This window comes from Dermacentor andersoni, chromosome 8 (genome assembly GCF_023375885.2).
Source record: "Dermacentor andersoni chromosome 8, qqDerAnde1_hic_scaffold, whole genome shotgun sequence".
Taxonomy (NCBI): Eukaryota; Metazoa; Arthropoda; class Arachnida; order Ixodida; family Ixodidae; genus Dermacentor; species Dermacentor andersoni.
The window spans coordinates 3,254,067-3,280,208 of record NC_092821.1 but is presented as its reverse complement, the minus strand read 5'-3'; the positions used below and the strand labels follow the sequence as shown (position 1 = coordinate 3,280,208).

The 26,142-nt window shown below is 47.2% G+C and overlaps 1 protein-coding gene across 1 annotated transcript in view; it reads right to left on the bottom strand.

Moving 5' to 3' along the window:
• LOC126526714 (uncharacterized) overlaps nucleotides 1-26,142 on the bottom strand; it is a 140,741-nt gene that overhangs the window by 18,711 nt on the left and 95,888 nt on the right. The window contains exons 6-7 of the mRNA XM_055068347.2: nucleotides 17,660-17,931; nucleotides 16,019-16,182 (exon numbers count right to left, since the gene is read on the bottom strand). Of these exons, the coding sequence (XP_054924322.2) occupies nucleotides 16,019-16,182; nucleotides 17,660-17,931 (436 nt within the window). The remainder of the gene's footprint in view (nucleotides 1-16,018; nucleotides 16,183-17,659; nucleotides 17,932-26,142) is intronic.

The window sequence follows — 26,142 nt, the reverse complement described above, 5'->3', positions numbered from 1 at the left end:
GTTCAAGATAGAAGCGTTTCTTGTCTTTTCATGCTCTGTGATTAGCGATGATGCAGTTGCGCATGCTCTGCTGGCCTTGCTGGGACTACACCGATTCTTATAAAGCTCAATTGATAGTCCAGGCGTTGTGGTGTGAGCCTCTCCTCTTGTCCTTTGTGTTTTTGACTGGTTTTTTCGTTCAACTACTGTCTCTGCGCAGCCAATTCAAGCATAAGAACATCAATCTAAGCGAAGCTATTTTAGGTTGCTACACGAACCACGCGAAGAAAACTGATTGAATTCGGTAAAAGTCAAGCCTCTTCTGAACCTTTCAAATTGCTATATTATGAGTGAATCCTGAACGGGAAATCATACAGGTACAACGCCAATTCAGACCAAATTGAAGAACTCAAGCAACGTAGCGATAGTGTAGTGCGTATATATTCTCTTCCGCCACGTTCTCAGATCTAGGAAAGCGCCAGAGGCAGTGGTACATTTTCTTCATTTACTCAAATTTCATTTTTATATTCTAACGTCAGAAGCACCTCCAACAAATGCGATTCTTTATCTTCTGCAGTTGACATGTTCTGCGAAAATCATTGCGCTTACTGAAACATGGTTGCCTGCGCTTGTGAATGACAAAGAAGTGTTTCATGGTGCTGTGCAATTTCGTGTTTATCGCTGCGATCGTACAGCGCGCAGAGGAGGTGGCGTCTTTTTCGCAATTTCAAATGACATTACATCTTGTCTTGTCTTGTCTGTACGAGCGACAACCTAGAGGCTCTCTGGGTTCCCATAACTCTTGGTGACAAAAAAATTCATCATAGGCGCGTGCTGTCACTTACTGTCTGCACAATTTACGTTTTTCCATGATTTACACGGCAGTATAAACCTTGCTCACACCCGATTTCCTTCATCTTCCATCCTACTTCTGGGCGATTTTATTCTTCCTAACGTAACCTGGAACGATAAACCTTCTTCACTCTTTCACTTTTCGGCACAAGCTAAGGAGTTTTTGAGCTTGTGCGCAGTTTTTCATTGTTACAACTAGTAACACAGCCTACACGTGTAGCTTCTAATGCTGCAAGCACCCTTGACTTGGTTTTCATATCCCACCCTGATACAATCTCGGATATTACACACCTATCCGGTATAAACGATAAGTGCATTCTTGCATTTCCAATTAACGCTTTAACCCGCAAACGAAATAAAATCAGAAAAATTATACATATTTACAAAAAGCTAACTTTACCGCCATAAATAACGAATTTACTGCAGTTCTCGACACGTTCCTACCAAATTTTGAAGATCGTTCGCTTCAGCAGAATTGGGACTTGTTCGCCTCTAATGTTCAGGAACTAATTAAAAAGTACATTCAATCCCGCATCATCACGTCCAATTCTGATGCTCCTTGGTAAATACCCATCTTAAGCGCCCATGTAACCGCAAAGAACGCCTATATCACTCCGCAAAACACTCGCCAACTGCCACACGCTGGTGTGCTTAAATTCCGCATTCGTCACGTAGGTGACAGCACCAAACAATACTAAATATAACTTTCTATATAATGTGCTTCCATCGATGTCAAAGACTAACGTTAAAAAGTTTCGGGGTGTAATCAACCCCTTGCATGATGAGCACCTAACCCTGGAAGACCCACTGGGCATCCTTATACCCAAAGAACAGTGCGCTGCCGCCCTTAGTGACGCATTTGTGAAAAATTTTTCTGTCCTCTACAATGACCGCCTACCTCCTAATCGCCAGTACGATTATGTAGTTATGCCTCCAGTGATCGTGGATACGGCTGGCGTTGCGAAACTAATCGATTCCCTGCACCAACACTCATCGCCTTGTTACGACTCTATTAACTAAAAATTTCTTTATTATACCATCGCCATTTGTTCAACTATACTAACAAAACCTTTTGAACAATCACTGGCTACATCTACTCACCCCAGCGAATGGGAAATCAGGAAGGTGGTTCCACTGCATAAATCAGGTAACAAAATTTGCTAACTATCACCGCATCTCAACCCCAAGCAATTGTTGTAACTTGCTCGAACCTACAATCTTCAAACATCTTGTCAATTTTCTAGAATCAAATACATTTTTCTCACCAGCTTAGCATAGATTTAGAAGAAAAAAACATTTTCTATGTGAAACTCAGCTTGCAATTTTTACGCACAAATTCCAACGTATTCTCGTCGTTCGTCCTTCGTAGATTGCATTTTTTAGACTTCGCTAAATGTGTTTGATAAGGTCTGTCATGAACTTCTACTTCATAAACTAAGTCAGCTGAACCTTTACACTAACATCCTGAAATGGATTGAATGCTTCCTATCTAATCACTCTCAATTTGTAACTGCAAACGGCCATAACATCCCATTTCGAAGCGAAGCTTCCGGTGTACCTCAAGGTTCAGTGCTCGGGCCTCTTTTGTTTCTCATTTATATTAACAACCTCCCTTCATCACTATCATCTAAAATTCACTTATTTCCGGATGATTGTGTTATCTGTCGTAAAATAACTAATGCAGAGTATGCTAACCACCTCCAGTTTGATCTAATTAGTGTACCAAACTGGTGCAAACATTGGCAAATGGAACTAAACGTTGGCAAATTTAAAGTGATCCGGGTATCCCGAATAACTAACAGCATGCATACACATTACCTAAATAATGGTGCATTGGAAGTAGTCCACTCTTACAAATACCTAGGTGTGCATATCGCTGCTAATTTATCTTGGAATGTTCATACCAACTACGTAATTCACAATGCTAACCGCATGCTTGGCTACCTACGCCGTAACTTTTCAACTGCCCTAAAGATGCTTCTTTATACTGCCCTTATACGTCCGAAACTTGAACATGCATTGGCTATTTGGGATCCTGCTATTGACAAACTAATTATTTCATTAGAACTCGGGAAAAATAGTTCAGTTGGTTTTATCTTACGTAATTACCAAAGAACTGCAAGTGTGTCTACCACGAAAACCAACCTTGCGCTTACCCCACTTTCTTCTCGTCATAAAATCCTACGTTTAGTCCTTTTTCATAAATTATACCATCATTCAACACTCCGCAATGATTTCATTTTTCAGTCGCAATACGCATCGCCTCGAATCGATCACCGTTATAAAGTTGGTCTTGAATCATGTTACACTAAAGCTTTTTTTGCAGTAATTTTTTCTGCGGTCTTCCACGGAATGCAACCATCTTCCTGGTGAAGTCGTATCCATTTACGATAACCAAAGATTTCGAGCAGTTCTAGCTAACATTGTGTAATTGAAGCATTTTTTTCTTGTTGATTACTGCATAGTTGTAACCTAAGTACTTCTGTATTTACCACTTTACTGTCTTAGTTTGCTACCAATTTATCATGACGTTGTTAACCCTGACTTACACTGTATAATCAGAAGCGTTTGTACTGAAACGCTTTAACTGCTTATATTTGTTTCTATTCTTAATTGCTGTAGGCCACTACCCTCTTTTATGCCTTTGGCCCTGAGGGTAATTATCAATAAAAATAAAATAAATAAATAAAGGTCCATTGTTTTAACGTTGTTTTATGCGTTGAAACACAAAAGTAGCTGAAACGCCAGTGTATTTCGTCGGATGCTTTGGAAATTATTATCTGAAAACTGGTGTAGTCTTAAGATTTTGTTTTAATTGGATACGGCTTGCATACTCAATACCTACAATTTGTAGCTTGAAAGATGTGCCATCAAGTAATCAAACAACATGTTATTTAGCGTAATTATTTCAATTAATTAGATAGACATTCCGAGGTCTCGCAGAAGCAATCGAGTAATTTGATCAAGGGTTAGAGTTGTGCTAACTACCGCGGGCAATTTTTAAAAATTTGGTGCATCTAAAAAGTGGCCCTGTCTAGGTGGTCACTAGTTTGAACAGCTCGTACCGAAAACATGTAACGCTAATAAAACTTTACAAGCGTACTACCCGAGTGCCTTGCTTTGGTATCATTGTGTAGCGGAAGCGCGCCATCGTGCATATGTCGCCTGAGAAGACGGTACCGTTGTCAGGCCAGGAGTGACGCCATCGGAGCTACATTTAACCTCGGGCGCGGCTTTTAAAGGGGCCTGTTCGGTTCATAAACGATTGATACAGAGTTCAGAAACAGTTAAAATTGAACCTCTAGCGACAACCGTTGGAGCACTTTTTAACGAAAACATGCCGTGGAGCTTGTTCGCACTGAAGTTTCACATACCGAAGGTGTCTTATCGCGTTTTCTCTTGTCGCAAAGAAATAAAAAAATTCTGGGGTTTTACGTGCCAAAACCACTTTCTGATTATGAGGCACGCCGTAGTGGGGGACTCCGGAAATTTCGACCACCTGGGGTTCTTTAACGTGCACCTAAATCTAAGTACACGGGTGTTTTCGCATTTCGCGCCCCATCGAAATACGGCCGCCGTGGCCGGGATTCGATCCCGCGACCTCGTGCTCAGCAGCCTAACACCATAGCCACTGAGCAACCACGGCGGGTGCAAAGAAATAAACTCTTGCTACATAATTATCTCGTTTTATCTACATTAAGCTATTGCTATCTACTATGGGGCACTACAACGAAAAACAAGTCAGGAAGAATAAATAAACTACAGAAAACTACCGATAGACTACAGAGAAAATCTATGCGTGTGTTCCACGCGATGAACGCACTAAACCCATTTTCGATGCCCTTAATTTGCAACCAACGCCTGAAATTAAAAATTCCATTTTATTGAAGCGATATCGTACTTGTCGAAAAAGTCACAATTATTCTCTGATCGAGCTAGCACACTTAATACCATACACCATACAGCACGTGAGCCACTGATGCTTGGAAAATCGGGTGCTCGCTTAGCACCTATGGTCGCGAAATAACTGCTGTTCCGCAATAAATAAATAATATCGTTCTTTTCTACAAACACCTTTTTTTTTCTTTTTTTCGTCACAATGCACCCGTGTTTAAAAATGCACTCGATATGAAAATCACTAATGTTTTTGAAATTGTATAAGACTTATGATTTCACGAACTCCACTGTGGCTGTGTGTTAAACGGGGTGAAAGCCTTCGCCAAGCAGTAATTGCTTTATTGCGATAGCAATTATATGGCACTCCAAGCGCATTTCTGCCGTCAGCGTCGGCGTCGCCGCGAGGTTCGATATAAAGTACAAGGGCGATAAAATCGTCGCCGCGCGCCATATGCTGTATGTGCAAGTGAACGCGTGCGAGGGTGAGGAAAGCGGGGAGGAAGCGCGCCGTCTTCTGTCCCGCGCAAGGCAGGGAGCGCAGGCGCGCTCTACTCGCGGGCAGCCGCGTGCGCCCGCCTGTGCCGCGGTATCTTGAAAGCTATCTGCAACAGAGGCGCATTCCGCTGCGCGCTATGTTTTCGTGGCCTAATGCGTTTACACGCTGAGGCGCATCACGAAGGTGAATTCGCTCGATGCTGCTAACCCGCTTCCTCATCCCTTTGTTCTGACAGCGAGTTTCCGCGGTAATCGAACGAGATGTGTTCATGTGTGGTTGCGTATTTGAAACACGATGCTTCTTATTTAGTTAGTATGCCTTTGTTTTCAAGTTTATACGGCCGATAAAACTACTATCCTCACTTCGTATAGATGTACAATAATTTGCAATCGCAATCGATGCTTCGCCTTGCGGGCGAAACTGCACCTTTTTTTTTTTCCGTTCAACCCACAACATCACTGCTGGGACTGTTGTATCGTCTCCTATGATGTTGAAGTAAACTTAAGTAAAAAGTAATGTGGATTAAGGGCCATTATAGTTGCATATCGAAAAACAAGTCAGGCAGAATAAAACGCCGATCAATGAGTTAGCGGTAAGAGGGAAAATAGAGGAATTCCAGATCAAGCTACAGAACAGGTACTCGGCTTTAACTCAGGAAGAGGACCTTAGTGTTGAAGCAATGAACGACAATCTTGTGGGCTTCATTAAGGAGTGTGCAATAGAAGTCGGCGGTAACTCCGTTAGACAGGATACCAGTAAGCTATCGCAGGAGACTAAAGATCTCATCAAGAAACGCCAATGTATGAAAGCCTCTAACTCTACAGCTGGAATAGAACTGGCAGAACTTTCGAAGTTAATCAACAAGCGTAAGACAGCTGACATAAGCAAGTATAATATGGATAGAATTGAACAAGCTCTCAGGAGCGGAGGAAGCCTAAAAGCAGTGAAGAAGAAACTAGGAATTGGCAAGAATCAGATGTATGCGTTAAGAGACAAAGCCGGCAATCTCATTACTAATATGGATGAGATAGTTCAAGTGGCTGAGGAGTTCTATAGATATTTATACAGTACGAGTGGCACCCACGATGATAATGGAAGAGAGAATAGTCTAGAGGAATTCGAAATCCCACAAGTAACGCCGGAAGAAGTAAGGAAAGCCTTGGGAGCTATGCAAAGGGGGAAGGCGGTTGGGGAGGATCAGGTAACAGCAGATTTGTTGAAGGATGGTGGGCAGATCGTTCTAGAAAAACTGGCCACCCTGTATACACAATGCCTCATGACCTCGAGCGTACCGGAATCTTGGGAAAACGCTAACATAATCCTAATCCATAAGAAAGGGGACGCCAAAGACATGAAAAATTATAGACCGATCAGCTTACTGTCCGTTGCCTACAAAGTATTTACTAAGGTAATGGCAAATAGAATGAGGAACACCTTAGACTTCCGTCAACCAAAGGACCAGGCAGCATTCCGTAAAGGCTACTCAACAATAGATCATATTCACACTATCAATCAGGTGATAGAGAAATGTGCGGAATATAACCAAACATTATATATAGCTTCCATTGATTACGAGACAGCGTTTCGTTCAGTCGAAACCTCAGCAGTCATGGAGGCATTGCAGAATCAGGGTGTAGACGAGCCGTGTGTAAAAATACTGAAAGATATCTATAGCGGTTCCACAGCCACCGTAATCCTCCTCAAAGAAAGCAACAAAATCCCAATAAAGAAAGGCGTCAGGCAGGGAGATACGATCTCTCCAATGCTATTCACCGCGTGTTTACAGGAGGTATTCAGAAACCTGGATTGGGAAGAATTAGGGATAAGAGTTAATGGAGAATACCTTAGTAACTTGCGCTTCGCTGATGATATTGCCTTGCTTAGTAACTCAGGGGACCAACTGCAATACATGCTCACTGACCTCGAGAGGCAGAGCAGAAGGGTGGGACTAAAAATTAATCTGCAGAAAACTAAAGTAATGTTTAACAGTCTCGGAAGGTAACAGCAGTTTACGATAGGTAGCGAGGCACTGGAAGTACTAAGGGAATATATCTACTTAGGACAGGTAGTGACTGCTGATCCGGATCATGAGAGTGAAATAATCAGAAGAATAAGAATGGGCTGTTGTGCGTTTGGCCGGTATTCGCAGATCATGAACAGCAGGTTGCCATTATCCCTCAAGAGAAAAGTGTATAACAGCTGTGTCTTACCAGTAGTCACGTATGGGGCAGAAACCTGGAGGCTTACGAAAAGGGTTCTACTTAAATTGAGGACGACGCAACGAGCTATGGAAAGAAGAATGATAGGTGTAACCTTAAGGGATAAGAAAAGAGCAGATTGGGTGAGGGAACAAACGCGCGTTAACGACATCTTAGTTGAAATCAAGAAAAAGAAATGGGCATGGGCAGGACATGTAATGAGGGAAGATAAGCGATGGTCATTAAGGGTTACGGACTGGATTCCGAGGGAAGGGAAGCGTAGCAGGGGGCGACAGAAAGTTAGGTGGGCAGATGAGATTAGGAAGTTTGGAGGGTCAACATGGCCACAATTACTACATGACCGGGGTAGTTGGAGAAGTATGGGAGGGGCCTTTTCCCTGCAGTGGGCGTAACCAGGCTAATGATAATGATGATGATCGATGAGAAGGCAAGCAGATCCTGCACAAGGTACGCGCGCTATGCAGTGTTTTGTCCAGCATAGCCTTACTTTGCGCTATCCGAGCGACAGTGCCGTGTGCAGTAATCGGAGTCTCCTTTTTTTTCTCCGCTTTTACGCCGAGTGACACAACGCCAGCCCACAGAAACGCTGAATCACTCTTAACGGCATGTCGGAGCACACAGCAAGCCATAAAAAAGTCGCAGTTTCGCCCGGGAGTCGAAGCATCGATTGCGATACCAAATTAGTAGATAGCTATACGAAGTCAGGATAGTAGTTCTGTCGGCCGTATAAGCTTGTAAGCATTCGCTTGCTAGCTAAAGTGACAAGCACGGTGTCACGCACGCACAGGCAAACGTGAACACACCTCGCTCGATGAATGAGTAAACTCGCTGTCAAAACGCTGGAGTGAGGAATCGCGGCAGCAGCAGCGAGCGAACTGAACTTCACGCTCCCCTCCTCCCCCCTCTCTCGCTTCAACGCGAACAACACTTCGAAAACAGAGCGCATACGAAGCTACCGGCACTACCCGCACTCTGGAAGCATCGCAGATCACTTTGAAGATGATGCTCGCGCGGGCACGCGCTTTGGCTACGTCGCAGTTTAACGTCGCAAATCACTTTCGAGGTGCAGCGCCAGCACAGCCGCGCCGTGAGCAGCAGCCGCTGGAAACGAACGCGCACCCTCGCTCCATCGCCTCATCCCCGCGCGCGACTGACGCTCGCGCACACGAGATTGAGCCGCGTTCGCCGGCTCGCAAGCTTTCATCCGCACACACAGCATACGGCGCGCGGCGACGACCTTATCGTCCTTGTACTTTACACTGAACCTCACGTAGCCGCCGCCGGTAGAAATGCGCCTGGAGTGTCCATATAATGGCTATCGCAATAAAAATGTAGCCTACTTTCTGAAACTCGTACAAGGAAACAAGACGCAGCTGTAGCCCAATACCCGGGCCCTCACTGCTTATCGCTACTAACAAGCTGAGGGCAATGTGCTGCCACTGAGACATATCTTAGAACATACGGCATAATATTTCAGTGACTTTCAGCACATTCTGGCATCTTTGGTAGCCACCTCGCGGATGACTCCGCCCGACGCGCCCACGCTAGAGCAACGCTCCTTATACCGCTATTCTAGACGCTGCAAGATAGCTTCGCCATCTCGCATGTATCAACGTTGAGACATTAGAATACGTCGCGGAACTACAACCGTCAATTATGAGCCTGGATCCATCGCCACAGTTCACTGCAGTTACCCCAACTTATTTTGCGAGGTGACGCAACACTACAAAGTCGGCTTTGGGTCAGAGTATCCTTCACTACATCATGCAGTGATCGCATTGAAGTGGCTCACTGGCCCATGTGCGCTAACTTGAGATGTGAAGAGACCATTGATCATCTCATATGTTACTGTTTACTGTTCGACAAACAGCGACACACTCTTCAGTGGGCGTTAAATCGGTCTTTCACCGAAGCAAAAGTTTCGCAACTCTGGCCTCACAGCTCATCAGCCCAGAGCGCTACAGAAGTACTGTAGTAGACGAAGGACTCGAGTGTCCGACCATAGATACGCGGAACCTTGCTTAGTGCGCGTGAATGAGCTGTACGTTCTTTCTGGATCTATCTATCTATCTATCTATCTATCTATCTATCTATCTATCTATCTATCTATCTATCTGTCTATCTGTCTATCTGTCTGTCTGTCTGTCTGTCTGTCTGTCTGTCTGTCTGTCTGTCTGTCTGTCTGTCTGTCTGTCTGTCTGTCTGTCTGTCTGTCTGTCTGTCTGTCTGTCTGTCTGTCTGTCTGTCTGTCTGTCTGTCTGTCTGTCTGTCTGTCTGTCTGTCTGTCTGTCTGTCTGTCTGTCTGTCTGTCTGTCTGTCTGTCTGTCTGTCTGTCTGTCTGTCTGTCTGTCTGTCTGTCTGTCTGTCTGTCTGTCTGTCTGTCTGTCTGTCTGTCTGTCTGTCTGTCTGTCTGTCTGTCTGTCTGTCTGTCTGTCTGTCTGTCTGTCTGTCTGTCTGTCTGTCTGTCTGTCTGTCTGTCTGTCTGTCTGTCTGTCTGTCTGTCTGTCTGTCTGTCTGTCTGTCTGTCTGTCTGTCTGTCTGTCTGTCTGTCTGTCTGTCTGTCTGTCTGTCTGTCTGTCTGTCTGTCTGTCTGTCTGTCTGTCTGTCTGTCTGTCTGTCTGTCTGTCTGTCTGTCTGTCTGTCTGTCTGTCTGTCTGTCTGTCTGTCTGTCTGTCTGTCTGTCTGTCTGTCTGTCTGTCTGTCTGTCTGTCTGTCTGTCTGTCTGTCTGTCTGTCTGTCTGTCTGTCTGTCTGTCTGTCTGTCTGTCTGTCTGTCTGTCTGTCTGTCTGTCTGTCTGTCTGTCTGTCTGTCTGTCTGTCTGTCTGTCTGTCTGTCTGTCTGTCTGTCTGTCTGTCTGTCTGTCTGTCTGTCTGTCTGTCTGTCTGTCTGTCTGTCTGTCTGTCTCTTTCATCACCAATCCGTTCTGCGCGCTTTGTATACAGAAAAATGGGCAAGGTCTAGTTAACCTCTCTGCTTTCTCGCTCTCTCTTGTAACGCATTTGCAGCCGCAACATTGTGGAACAAATCCACAACTTATTTTGTACGTTTATCTACGAAGCCACGTCTATTGCGCCATAAAAACGCACATAGCAGCCACTCGCATCGCTCACCTTAACGTTAGCCATTTTACGACCCATCTGACGCTCTCACCAGCAACGACATCTGCTGACAACGTACCGGCAGAACCCTCACGCAAGCAAGAGCAACGCCAAGGTTTGCGATAGCGTTATACGCCTGCGACCTGTCGATACAAAACTGACTTGCCGACGCAAGGCCTCTGGCGTGAGTTGAACTAAAACTGTCTAGTGTTCAATGCAACGACAATTTAAAGCGTACGTGCGGATGCTGGCGCCCAGCCCATTGTTTTGCAAGCACATGTAGGTGCTAGGATCTGTTAAATGCTCTATTAAAAAAAAAGGAAAAAGAAAAGAAAAATTATGGATTTTCACGAGCGATAACCATAGTCTGATTACGAGACGCGCCGTAGTGAGGACTCCAAATTAATTTTCACCGCCTGGGATTCTTTACCATGTGCCTAAACCTAAACACACGAGTGTTTTTACATTTCAGCCACATGAAAATACAGCTGCAGTGATCGAACTCGTGACCTCAGCAGCCCGACACCATGGACCTTGAACTACCACAGCGGTTGCAAAAGTACTATTCCTAAGCTTAAATCAATTTTATATTTAACTGGTGTAATTAATTATTGTTTCTATTTCTGGCACTAAAATTCTTCATGCTATATAGTTGCATTTTGGACAAATATTCACTCTAAATATGCATATATTGGATAAAGAAAGTTCTTTCGTTAATAAAAGAAGAATCTTGGTGCCAGAAATGGAAACAACCAATGACGTCATGTAAATATAAAATTGATTTCAGTTTAAAAGCCACGGGGACCGTCTAAAGCAAGAATTAATCGACTGCACGAAGAGAACACCCTTTCAAGACGGTACACAAGGTTGTACACACTGCGCTTTGTGCGTGCAGTTCTTCCCTGTCCTTCCCAGTGTCCTGTCTTGAAGCGCTGTTTCTTTCTGCGATAATGAACTAACTGGATTGTCAGTCAATCCTTGCACGACTGAACGATCATGTCAGCGCTCCGTCTATTGTCCTATAAGAGAAGGAGTTGCACTTGCTAAGCCGTGAGCATGAATACACTTCATTGATTTGGGGAAAACTACTTTGCCGCATGATTGTCCACTGGTGGCGATTACGATGTCGCGTCCGTCCGGATCCTTGATCGAATAAAGTTTGCTGGCAGTTTAGCGCTGTGTATCATCACCTATGTCATATCTCTCTGTGCTGTACAGTGAAATATATTTTGAACACTCAGTCTAATACGTACTAAAAGAAGACTGTAACACAAAATGCAGGGGTCGAATTCACAAAGCTTTTTTTCGTAAGTGCTGTTGGCGATTGGCCAGCCGCCTTCGATAATAATATATCCAGCATAATTGGCTAGCATCTGCTTTACAGTGAAGCCCTCAGGTTCGCCTTCCTGCGTTTCGCGTCGGCGACATCCCTCGGCGTAACCGAGCGAACGAGCACAGCGAAGGATGAAAAAAGCGAACGCGGAGCATAGTGGGAGATGAAAGATGGCGATATCGAGGACAGCGCGAGGAGGAAAGCTCAGGAGGAGGGTGCAGCGAAACTATGAGGCACGAAGTGGAGGAGCAGGATATGGCGAAAGCGTGAGCAGGAAAGCGCAGTGCCGCGCAAGACGGGCTCAGTGGTAACGACTGCTACGAGATGGCGCAGAGTAGCGCGCCGTCGTGTGTTGACCGATGGCATGCTGCGAGCGCATCCGCCGATACCTTATATAGAAACAAAGCGCAGCATGAGCGGAGGTTTGTCTGCGGTGGATACTACGAATCACGCCCACGCCTTACCCAGGCACTGCTTCTCGCGATCTCTGAATTAGCGAGGCTGGCGCGCCACACTTCACTTCCTTTGCACGGTGCCATGGACATATTGTCCGCGCCAGTGAACGTGTCCTGAAATTAGAACACACACAGAGCTGCGCTGAAATTTCGCATTCGGGAGTATCGCAATTGTCGGTGAATTCTCCTAAACAGTTTTTTGCGCAAGAGTTTTTTTGTGAGAATACGGGTCCAGTAGTGAAGGCAGTTTTCATGCGGTCTGCAGTTGAACATATTCGAATAAGAAAACGTTTAGCCTGAACATGCATGCTTAAGACAAGTGAATTTTTTTGTTAACAAAACAAGAATAGTAGTGCCAGAAATGGAAGCAAAATCTAATTACCTTAGCTAAATGTAAAACTTGCTAAGTTGCTGGAATAATATGTGACTCTATTATGTGACTATGCTAAGGAAGTAATCATCATCATCATCAGCCTGGTTACGCCCACTGCAGGGCAAAGGCCTCTCCCATACTTCTCCAACTACCCCGGTCATGTACTAATTGTGGCCATGTCGTCCCTGCAAACTTCTTAATCTCATCCGCCCACCTAACTTTCTGCCGCCCCCTGCTACGCTTCCCTTCTCTTAGAATCCAGTCCGTAACCCTTAATGACCATCGGTTATCTTCCCTCCTCATTACGTGTCCTGCCCATTCCCATTTCTTTTTCTTGATTTCAACTAAGATGTCATTCACTCGCGTTTGTTGCCTCGCCCAATCGGCTCTTTTCTTATCCCTTAACGTTACACCTATCATTCTTCTTTCCATAGCTCGTTGCGTCGTCCTCAATTTGAGTAGAACCCTTTTCGTAAGCCTCCAGGTTTCTGCCCCGTAGGTGAGTACTGGTAAGACGCAGCTATTATAAACTTTTCTCTTGAGGGATAATGGCAACCTGCTGTTCATGATCTGAGAATGCCTGCCAAACGCACCCCAGCCCATTCTTATTCTTCTGATTATTTCCGTCTCATGATCCGGATCCGCCGTCACTACCTGCCCTAAGTAGATGTATTCCCTTACCACTTCCAGTGTCTCGCTACCTATTGTAAATTGCTGTTCTCTTCCGAAACTGTTAAACATTACTTTAGTTTTCTGCAGATTATTTTTTAGACCCACTCTTCTGCTTTGCCTCTCCAGGTCAGTGAGCATGCATTGCAATTGGTCCCCGGAGTTACTAAGCAAGGCAATATCATCAGCGAATCGCAAGTTACTAAGGTATTCTCCATTAACTTTTATCTCCAATTCTTCCCATTCGAGCTCTCTGAATACCTCCTGTAAACACGCTGTGAATAGCATTGGAGAGATCGTATCTCCCTGCCTGACGCCTTTCTTTATTGGGATTCTGTTGCTTTCTTTATGGAGGACTACGGTGGCTGTGGAGCCGCTATAGATATCTTTAAGTATTTTTACATAAGGCTCGTCGACACCCTGGTTCCGTAATGCCTCCATGACTGCTGAGGTTTCGACAGAATCAAACGCTTTCTCGTAATCAATGAAAGCTATATATAAGGGTTGGTTATATTCCGCACATTTCTCTATCACCTGATTGATAGTGTGAATATGGTCTATTGTTGAGTAGCTTTACGGAATCCTGCCTGGTCTTTTGCTTGACAGAAGTCTAAGCTGTTCCTGATTCTATTTGCGATTACCTTAGTAAATAGTTTGTAGGCAACTGAAAGTAAGCTGATCGGTCTATAATTTTTCAAGTCTTTGGCGTCCCCTTTCTTATGGATTAAGATTCCGGTACGCTCGAAGTCCTGAGGCATTGCGTATACAGGGTGGTCAGTTTCTGTAGAACAATCTGTCCACCATCCTTCAACAAATCTGCTGTTACCTGATCCTCCCCAGCTGCCTTCCCCCTTTGCATATCTCCCAAGGATTTCTTTACTTCTTCCGGCGTCACCTATGGGATCTCGAATTCCTCTAGACTATTTTCTTTTCCATTATCATCGTGGGTGCCACTGGTACTGTATGAATCTCTATAGAACTCCTCAGCCACTTGAACTATCTCATTCATATTAGTAATGATATTGCCGGCTTTGTCTCTTAACGCATACATCTGATTCTTGCCAATTCCTAGTTTCTTCTTCACTGCTTTTAGGCTTCCTCCGTTCCTGAGAGCATGTTCAATTCTATCCATATTATACTTCCTTATGTCAGCTGTGTTACGCTTATTGATTAACTTCGAAAGTTCTGCCAGTTCTATTCTAGCTGTAGGGTTAGAGGCTTTCATACATTGGCGTTTCTTGATCAGATCTTTCGTCTCCTGCGATAGTTTACTGCTATCCTGCCTAACGGAGTTACCACCGACTTCCACTGCACACTCCTTAATGATGCCCACAAGATTGTCGTTCATTGCTTCAACACTAAGGTCCTCTTCCTGAGTTAAAGCCGAATACCTGTTCTGTAGCTTGATCTGGAATTCCTCTATTTTCCCTCTTACCGCTAACTCATTGATCGGCTTCTTATGTACCAGTTTCTTCCTTTCCCTCCTCAAGTCTAGGCTAATTCGAGTTCTTACCATCCTGTGATCACTGCCACGCACCTTGCCAAGCATGTCCACATATTGTATGATGTCAGGGTTAGCGCAGAGTATGAGGCCTATTTCATTTCTAGTCTCGCCGTTCGGCTCCTCCATGTCCATTTTCGGCTCTCCCGCGTGCGGAAGAAGGTATTCATTACCCGCTTATTATTCTGTTCCGCAAACTCTACCAATAACTCTCCCCTGCTATTCCTAGTTCCTACTGCCTTGTCTCCAGCCTGCTTCTTGCCTACCTTGGCATTAAAGTCGCCCATTAGTATAGTGTATTTTGTTTTCACTCTAACCATCGCCGATTCCACGTCTTCATAGAAGCTTTCGACTTCCTGGTCATCATGACTGGACGTAGGGGCGTACACCTGTACAGCCTTCATTTTGTGCCTCTTATTAAGTTTCACAACAAGACCTGCCACCCTCTCGTTAATGCTATAGAATTCCTGTATGTTACCAGCTATATTCCTATTAATCAGGAATCCGACTCCTAGTTCTCGTGTCTCCGCTAAGCCCCGGTAGCACAGGACGTGCCCGCTTTTTAGCACTGTATATGCTTCTTTTGGTGTCCTAACTTCACTGAGCCATATGATATCCCATTTACTGCCCTCTAATTCCTCCAATAGCACTGCTAGACTCGCCTCACTAGATAACGTTCTAGCGTTAAACGTTGGCAGGTTCATGTTCCAATGGCGGCCTGTCCGGGCCTGTGGGATTTCGAATTCCTCTAGACTATCTTCTAAGAAGGAATAGTACTTATATATTGCCGTATAACTCATGCCGAAGGTAACACTAAGAAAAATTTGAAAATAGTAGCTAAAAGAGCTGTGGACGATTCCAGCACACAGAGAATTCTGCCTAACTTGATTGGTGAACAAGGAGTAACTTCATTGTATGTATTACGAGGATAGTTCCGAGCTCATGCCGAGCCACACATGTACCTTTGAGAACCACTCCCAGAAACACTAGTAGCTTGCTACAATGAACATGAGGATGCATTGCCTACAATGGCTAAATGGTTGTTCAACGGCATGTTAAGCACTTGTGCTATTACGACCCACTTGTTGACATTGATGCATGCCATGTATGGCAAGGATTCGCCTCGTTCAGATCAGCGGACCGTACCGTGCAAGCGTCCTTTCCGGGCTCCCCTCCGGCGCACACGAAGCCGGGGTGCAGCTGGTAGTAAGGCCCGAGGCGCGTGCTGCGGAGCCGCTGCTGGCACTCGTCATGGCTCACTACTGGCACGTCCACCTTCTTGAGGATGTGCTGGTACTCGCCCTGGTGACCTGTAACCACAGCGCGGTCGGCCATCCACTCTATATGGTAACACGCCAGTAGAGTATCTTTTCACGCAGTCTGTAATCGGCAACAGAGCAGCGAAAATTTGCAGCAAGCGCTCGCAGTGACTCAGCAGAAGCGGCAGTGTCGTCAATAAGGCGAAAACTAAATCTAGTGTGTGAATATGAGGCACGTCCAGTGGGGCACTCTGGATAAATTGTGGGCCCCCAGGGGGATCTTTAACACGTACATAGGCATTTATGCATTTTATTCTTATTTATTTATTTGTTAGGTACTGTTAGCCTGAATTCCAGGCCTTAAGCAGGAGTGGATTACACTTTGGTACAAATGCGAGCTCGCTACTTCTTTTGCTCCACTGTGAATCAATGTTTTTCGTGTACAAATAGGTGAACACTCTCCCAGCTCATTCAGTTTCTTCCATATTCCTCAGTCGTTAGCAAACTGTTTTATAACTGCTCAATCAAACGACTACAGTGAGGGAGCACACAAGGACTGCGCCTGTCCTTGGATGCCCTCTCTCGGTAGTCGTTTGTTTGCGCAGTTAAAAACTCTTTGCTAATATGCACAAACTCGCCCAACGAGAAATTCTTCTCAGGCGTTCTTCGTAATTAATTTTACTAGGAGCTTCCCTCACTTCAAAACTTGTGCAGGGTGATATCGGCTGGACATCTTCATTTGTAGTCTTCCCGTGAACGCGCATTGCGAGGCGTCCCACTGACCTTTGGCTGCCATCGAGTCCTGATTGTACGTCTGGTTTCAAGCAAACAATCGCATTTCCAAATGTAAGCCCTGGAACCACTACACCTTTCCACATACCCCAGAGCACCTCGTACCTATTGTATCTCCATAGCGCTCTGTGTTTCATTATGGCCGCATTTCTCTTTCACTTTCCTGTTATTGTTTTTTTACTGTGTTTCGAAATATCTGTTGCCTTCGTTTATCCGTATACCAAGATATCTGTATTGCTTTACGCCAGGTATTTCCTGGCCCTGTACTGTAATTGTCTGTTCGCTGTATTCATTGAATTCCATAGCACCTGATTTTCGAACGCAAAATTTAAAGCCTAACTTATCGCCTTCCTGTGCACATATATTAGCCGGACGTTGAATATCACTGCTTGATAGCTAGCAACACAATGTCGTCCACATAATACAAACCTGGAAGCTGCTGCTCTACTACTGTACCCGCCTGGTTGTATGAGAGATGAAACTGGATATTACTTCCTTCTAGCGCCCTTTTCATTCACATCATAAACAGCGAAAACAGCAGCAGGCTAGCGCCGAGGCTAGCGTCATCTGGTGGGGGCAAGGAGCGTAGCGGCTCGCGTACTCCGCTGTCACTGGTTGGCCTATTCGGCAAGCAAACAGCCACGCCGCAGCCACGGTTACGAAACCCAGGGAGGTTCGCAAGGAAAAGCTTCGCATGCAAAGATAGAGGCTGTGGTCAATTCTTTTTTTTCCTCACCGAAGGCGTCCTTGCCCCATCCGGTGACCCAGCAGCGGTGTCCCTCGAACGTCTCGCGCAGCTCCGGCAGGCAGGCGGCTCCGATGTGGGGCAGATTGAGGTCGACGGGGGAGTCCAGTCGGATGAGCGCCAGGTCGTTGTTCAAGTTTCCCGGAAAAAACTCCGGATGCACCACCACTTCCGCTGCCTGCTTCTCGACGTGGGCGTAGAACTCGTCCTCGCGGTTCACGTCCCACTCCCCGAGCCGGATCTTGATGTCCTGCGGCCGGAGGCTGCGCAAGGAGATTGTGCTGATCACCGCGTCTTAGCGTTATATGCACGAATTAAGAAAGATAACGCGGTAGCTTTTGCAAGCTTGCTTAAGGGCAAGATGAGAAAAATCAGTGAAATTTCCCTCATTATCGTTACACAGTAAAGCGCAGAAATGCACCCACGAAAGAAAGAAAAAAAAAAATAAGCGTACGACCATTGTGCAATGTATCCCCGTCGGTCAAAATTTTCTCAGATGCTTTCTAGCTGGTCTACTAAGACGACAAAACCCGCGAGGAGCAGAAGCGCTTTGTAAGAAGCTTCGTCTTCCACAAACAAACTCAAAATAAAGCCAATAACCAACAAAAACTTCGAGCGCTAAAAACACAAAAGACGTATAAAAAGAAGCACACACCACACGCGGTCGTGTGTTTGCTCGTGTTTGTCGTGAGCGTTCGTTGAGCACGTGTGGTGTGTGCATTTTTCTACGTCCTTTGTGTCTTCAGCGCTCTAAGTTTTCTATCATAATGCATTACCAACTAGACCGCCTATCCATCCTAATAAGCAAAAAAAGTCACCATAGTAGAAGTTAAAAATATATTCATAAAACGGTACGATTGCTTTGAGCGCCTATCTTTATTGTGGAATGACGCAATCGTCCTCGTAGTTTTCTTGTTCGCGCCTATTTCTTCGCCCTCAAGTCTATCTTTCTAATAATGGTTAATATGAATTTGATCGACAAGAACTAGAGAGTTGGTCGAGCTGGTTCAGCAATCATATTCTGAACAAAATAACATAGGCGACACGATCCCAAAAAGACCAACAATAACACGGGCGCTGACAGTGAATGGCTTATTGACGATAACGTAAATATCACAAAACCGAAAAAATATTAACAATGACCAACGTCGCATGGGCTGCGTGTCGTCCGGCAACAAAGTAAACAGAATAGCCGGCCGCCAAAAGCGTTAACGTGGCAACGGATAGAAATATAAGTGTGACATCAAACTTCTGCGCGTATCTAAAAAAAAGAGAGGTCGGGTTTTTCAAGACGTGTAAAACAAATAAGCGAAGAAAGAACAAGTCTCTACAGGGTTTCAAACTGCAGACCCGCAGATTGCCAGTCGATCGCTGATTGATCTGACGAAAACGTACGAACCACTTTGTCCATTGTAACAAGAATGTTTCCCATGAGATCTCTTTGACTAGCGAAAAAGCTTACGTTGGACGAATCACAATGTGCTTAAATCACAGACATAATTACTGAAAGGAAAAGACAGCCATCAGAATGGCGCTTTATTGAAAAGAAAGCGACTGTCAATCTATATATTTGCAGAAATACAGAAATGCAGAAATACCGGGAGCAGCGGTCGTTTCGTACAGGCGTATATCATGTTGGGCAAGTGTGAGCGCGCCATCGGCTTTTCTATATCGAATAGAGATTTCATATTGACACGTGTACTTATCTTTATCGGGCAACCACGTTTCACCGCCTAACAAATGTAATCGCACAGCATGGGACGCGCCTGCATGTATCCGAAGTTTCTGGAAAGTTATCGATGCTTCTATCCGCTGTCTGTTGTCGCCGAGACTTATGTTATCTGATTTCATCACCTGACGCGAATGGTGTAGAACTTTGTGGAAGGCACGCGGGTCCGAACGATTAGTCTGGAACATTCGACGACTGCTCTATAAAAGCCGACCCGCTTGACCCGCAGATCAGATTTTCGACGATCGCCGACTGTGTTCGCCGCTTTCGTTGTGCTATAAGTGTAGCCTGTTTTGTGGGCACAGGTTCGCCCAATAAAAGCTAGTTTTGTATTCCACCATACTGCTTCTTTCTTCACCGTCACTACCACGTGACATCTGGTGGAGGTGCGGGCTGGGGCACCTCCACCAGATGTCATTGGGGTGCGCTGGGGCACCCCAATGGCTGCCCCAGCGACCCCCGTTGTCCTGCAACAACCTCGGGACCCACCGACCTTCCATGGAGCAGCAACTGAAGACCCGGAATCCTGGCTGGAGACGTACGAGCGAATCGCGACTTTCAACAACTGGGACTCCGACGACAAGTTGCGGCATGTATACTTCGCCCTAGAAGACGCCGCGAGAACGTGGTTCGAGAACAGGGAGTCGACATTGACAACATGGGACCTGTTCCGTACCGGCTTTCTGCGCACCTTTACAAGCGTCGTGCGCAAGGAAAGGGCCGAAGCTATGCTGGACGCCCGAGTGCAGCTACCAAATGAGAACGTTGCCATCTTTACGGAAGAAATGAGCCGTCTGTTCCGCCACGCCGACCCGGATATGGCCGAGGAAAAGAAAGTACGCCTACTCATGCGTGGTGTGAAGGAAGAACTTTTCGGCGCAATGGTACGAAGCCCACCGACGACCGTAGCAGAGTTCCTTCGCGAGGCCACCGGCATTGAGAAGACACTCGAAATGCGGAACCGGCAATTCAACCGCCGCACAAGCTCTACCCACTACGCAGGAATTCAATCACTGGCCACGGACGATCTGCGCGAGACCATCAGGGCCATTGTGCGCGAAGAACTGCGCAAGGTCTTGCCTTCGTCGCAGCCTCAAGTGGCCTCTATCGCCGACATCGTGAAAGAAGAGGTGCACCGATCCCTTGGAGTTCCTGAGGTGCAACCAGAACCACCGCAGCCGGAAGCAATGACTTACGCCGCCGTCGTCGCCCGCCGTCAAGGCCCCCCTGCGCGACCGCGCCAAGGTCCTGCAACACCGCAATTCCGTCGTCCGCCGCCGCCGCCGCCAGCGCGCCCACCCGTCGCCCAGCGCACCTATGCGAGGAAGACGGACATTTGGCGAGCCCCCGACCACCGCCCGCTCTGCTATCACTGCGGAGAAGCCGGCCATGTGTACCGCCGATGCCCATACCGCGACATGGGACTGAGAGGGTTCGCCGTCAACGCGCCGCGTCCACAGCTTGGGGAGCGCCCACGTGACATTGCCGATTACCTAGCCGGCACTCAGTGGAACTCTCGACGACCATCCCGTTCGCCGTCACCAGGCCGCTACCTGTCGCCGCAGCGCCGTCCATACACTGGCCCAGCCCGGGGCCGCTCTGCGAGCCCATACCCGGAAAACTAAAAGCAGCAACCGATGGAGGTGCGGTTGCTGTTCGTCGAACTGACGAAGATCCTCCGCCGCCGACGAAGACGACGAAGAGACCACCTCGACGACATAATAACGACCCGCCGCCGTCCCGACGCAGTCAGGAAGCCAAGACTACACCGACGAAAGACGACTTGACGACGCGACGTTCCAGCTTGAGTTCAACACGACGCAGCCGCGATCCGACGCCAAGACCTAACTGCAACGCCAGACAAAGAACCACCGACCTCGACGTGCTTCTCGACGGCCACGCAGTTACCGCCTTAGTGGACACAGGCGCTGATTACTCCGTCATGAGTGGACCCATCGCCGCCCAGTTGAAGAAAGTTAAGACCGCATGGGAAGGCCCTCAGATTCGCACCGCTGGAGGACACCTCATCACGCCGACTGGGATCTGCACGGCAAGAATAACCATTCATGACCGGACTTACCCTGCCACCTTCGTTATCCTCCAACAGTGTTCACGAGACGTCATTCTCGGTATGGACTTCCTGGACCAACACGGCGCAATCATCAACCTGAAGTCGAAGTCAGTAACGCTGTCGGAAGATAAAGCAATGCCGCCGGAGAGCCCTCGTAGCCATCACGCCTTGAGTGTGCTCGAAGATCAAGTGAGCATCCCGCCTCGCTGCAGCATTGTTATTTCGGTCAGCACCGAAACACCCGCTGACGTAGAAGGCGTCATCGAAGGCGACCAACGTCTACTGCTAGACCGTGAAATTTGCGTCGCAAGAGGGATCGCTCGACTGCATGGAGGGAAAACTGAAGTGTTGCTGACAAACTTCAGCCAGGAGTTCAAGCACATCAACAAGGGCACGACGATCGCGTACATCGAGGAAATTCTGGAAACAAGTAATGCGTTTGTCCTCTCGGATTCCGCCGCATCTACCCCGACGACCATGGTTCCCGAACCAGACTACGACATTAATCCAAATCTCCCTATGATTAAGCAACAGCAGCTCAGAAGTCTGCTCCGACGATACAAAGGCTGCTTTTCGACGTCATCGAGGATTCGACAAACACCAGTCGCCAAGCATCGCATAATCACCGAGGAATGCGCTCGACCACTCCGTCAGAGCCCTTACCGAGTTTCGGCGCGGGAACGTGAAGCTATAAGAGAACAAGTCGACGAAATGTTGCGCGACGACATCATCCAGCCGTCGAAAAGCCCGTGGGCATCCCCTGTTGTTCTGGTAAAGAAAAAGGACGGAACCCTACGTTTCTGCGTCGATTATCGTCGTCTGAACAAGATCACGAAGAAGGACGTATACCCCCTCCCACGGATAGACGACGCATTGGATCGGCTCTGCAACGCTAAATACTTCTCGTCCATGGACCTCAAGTCTGGCTATTGGCAAATAGAAGTCGACGAAAGAGATCGCGAAAAGACCGCCTTCATCACCCCAGACGGCCTCTACGAGTTCAAGGTTATGCCATTCGGACTGTGCTCGGCGCCTGCAACGTTCCAGCGCGTAATGGACACGGTTTTAGCAGGATTGAAGTGGCAGACCTGTCTCGTATACTTGGATGACGTCGTCGTCTTCGCCGGAAATTTCGACGTTCACCTTAGGCGGCTGGCAACAGTACTAGAGGCCATCAGGTCATCAGGACTTACTCTGAAGCCGGAAAAGTGCCGCTTCGCTTATGAGGAGCTTCTATTTTTAGGCCACGTCATCAGCAAATCTGGAGTCCGCCCCGACCCGCAGAAGACAGCTGCCATAGCAAAGTTCCCACAGCCCATCGACAAGAAGGCAGTGCGTAGATTTCTTGGCATGTGTGCCTACTACAGGCGATTTGTCAAGAACTTTTCACGCATCGCTGAGCCGCTGACGCAGCTAACTAAATGTGACGTCGAGTTCAAGTGGGAAACGCCGCAGGCCGACGCATTTCAAGAACTCAAACGACGCATGCAGTCGCCGCCCGTACTTGCGCACTTCGACGAGCACGCCGATACCGAAATCCACACTGACGCCAGTAGCCTAGGCCTCGGCGCCGTCCTGGTCCAGAGAAAAGATGGACATGAACACGTGATAGCTTACGCTAGCCGGTCGTTGTCAAAAGCGGAAGGCAATTATTCTACAACCGAAAAGGAATGCCTCGCCATCGTTTGGGCTACAGCGAAATTTCGCCCTTACCTATATGGCAGGCCATTCAAAGTCGTCAGCGACCATCACGCCTTGTGTTGGCTAGCGAATTTAAAGGATCCCTCAGGACGGCTGGCACGGTGGAGCCTGAGACTACAAGAATACGACATCACTGTAACATACAAGTCCGGACGAAAACACTCAGACGCCGATTGCCTATCACGCGCCCCCATTGACCCGCCGCCGCAAGATGACGAGGATGACGACGCCTTCCTTGGAATAATAAGCGCGGAAGACTTCGCCGAACAACAACGAGCGGACCCGGAACTTAAAGGCCTCGTCGATTATTTGGAAGGGCACACCGACGTTGTTCCCAGGGCATTTAAGCGCGGATTATCTTCCTTCACGCTTCAAGACAGTCTACTCGTGAAGAAGAACTTCTCACCAGTCCGCGCCAATTACCTTCTTGTTGTCCCGTCAGGACTTCGTCCAGAAGTATTGCACGCCCTACATGACGATCCGACCGCTGGACACCTCGGATTTTCCCGGACACTATCGAGGGTACAAGAAAAGTATTATTGGCCGCGCCTGACCGCCGACGTCACCCGTTATGTCAGAACATGCCGAGACTGTCAGCGACGCAAGACACCACCGACAAGGCCAGCCGGATTACTACAGCCAATCGAGCCTCCTTGCCGACCATTCCAGCAGATCGGGATGGACTTGTTGGGACCCTTTCCGACGTCAATAACCGGAAATAAGTGGATAGTCGTGGCGACGGACTACCTCACCCGCTTCGCTGAAACAAAAGCACTGCCGAAAGGTAGCGCAGCCGAAGTGGCGAAATTCTTTGTCGAAAACATTCTGCTGCGACATGGCGCCCCAGAAGTCCTCATCACCGACCGAGGAACGGCCTTTACAGCGGAGCTCACCCAAGCCATTCTGAAATACAGTCAGACAAGGCACAGGAGGACAACGGCTTACCACCCGCAGACGAATGGTCTTACGGAGCGGCTGAATAAGACCCTCGCCGACATGCTAGCGATGTACGTCGACGTCGAACACAAGACCTGGGATGCCGTCCTGCCGTACGTAACATTCGCTTATAACACGGCGGTACAAGAAACAACACAGATCACGCCGTTCAAGCTGGTCTACGGCAGGAACCCGACGACGACGCTCGACGCCATGCTGCCTCACGTCACGGACGAGGAGAACCTTGACGTCCGTACCTACCTCCAGTGCGCCGAAGAAGCCCGACAGCTCGCCCGCCTGCGAATCAAGAACCAGCAGAGGACCGACAGCCGACACTACAACCTCCGACGACGCTTCGTGGAGTACCAGCCCGGTGACCGTGTTTGGGTTTGGACCCCTATACGCCGACGAGGACTGAGCGAGAAGCTTTTGCGTCGCTATTTCGGACCGTACAAGATCATTCGACGTATTGGCGCACTGGACTATGAGGTCGTGCCAGACGGTATTTCGCTATCACAGCGGCGCCGCTCGCGACCTGAAATAGTCCACGTTGTGCGACTCAAGCCCTACTACCAGCGTTAACGAACTTTGTGGCTTCGCGTAACTGACCTTTGGACTTTATTTCTTTTTTGTTACTCATGTTTAAGAAGTGTCCTTTTGTGTTTCGCTCTCTTATATTTGTAGCATCGGGACGATGCTTTTTTTTAAGAGGGGGGTATTGACACGTGTACTTATCTTTATCGGGCAACCACGTTTCACCGCCTAACAAATGTAATCGCACAGCATGGGACGCGCCTGCATGTATCCGAAGTTTCTGGAAAGTTATCGATGCTTCTATCCGCTGTCTGTTGTCGCCGAGACTTATGTTATCTGATTTCATCACCTGACGCGAATGGTGTAGAACTTTGTGGAAGGCACGCGGGTCCGAACGATTAGTCTGGAACATTCGACGACTGCTCTATAAAAGCCGACCCGCTTGACCCGCAGATCAGATTTTCGACGATCGCCGACTGTGTTCGCCGCTTTCGTTGTGCTATAAGTGTAGCCTGTTTTGTGGGCACAGGTTCGCCCAATAAAAGCTAGTTTTGTATTCCACCATACTGCTTCTTTCTTCACCGTCACTACCACGTGACAATATCTCAAAAACCATTCAGGTTTTCGCAGACCTTATCATCTATATTCTTTAAGACACACGTCTCAACAGAACTAACTGTTGGCCTAGTTGGTATTTGCTGATGGACAGTGCCGTGAATTAAGACACACACAAAAAAAAACAAATCTATGTTTGTTTTTTCTGTGTGTGTACGGGCGGCATTTCCAACTCGTTTATTTCGGGTGCAGACCGAGGAATAAATAGAGAGATACACGCATAGACAGGCTAATCACAAACTTAGGATATCCAGCGGTCGAACAATCTCGTCTCCAATTGATTAAGCGTAACCGACGTATCACTAATACAGAATGTATATCAAGAGAAGGGAAACGCAGTCGAAGACGGCAGAAGACTAAGTGGAGCGAGGAAATTGGGAAATTCGCGGGCGTTTGCTGGAATCGGTTGGCACAAGACAGGGCTAATTGGAGATCGCAGGGAGAGGCCTTCATCCTGCAGTGGACATAAAATAGGCTGATGATGATGATGAACCAACGTATCACTACTACAGCTTGAGTTTTTTTTTTTTTATACAGTAAGCTTCCATTTGTTCACGTATTGTCTGATCCTTACTTCTAACGAGAACCTTGTCCCCATACTCTATAACGCTCGTCCACTCAACACTCCACCTCGACTCGAGGAGGTGAATATTAGCACCGCCCCTCGACAGAAGTGGGCCCTTCGCTGACACCCCACAGCGAAGAAAACACAATTCGAAATTTTCTACTGCTGGTTAAAGATTTGTTGCATTGCACATGAACACAAGAAGCATAAAAAGCAAGGTAGATGACATAACTACATATCTTGAGTCATTATCTGTTAGCTTCGATGTGTTGTTGTTCTCTAAGACATGGATCATTAAAAATGATGACCTGCCTCATCTCTCA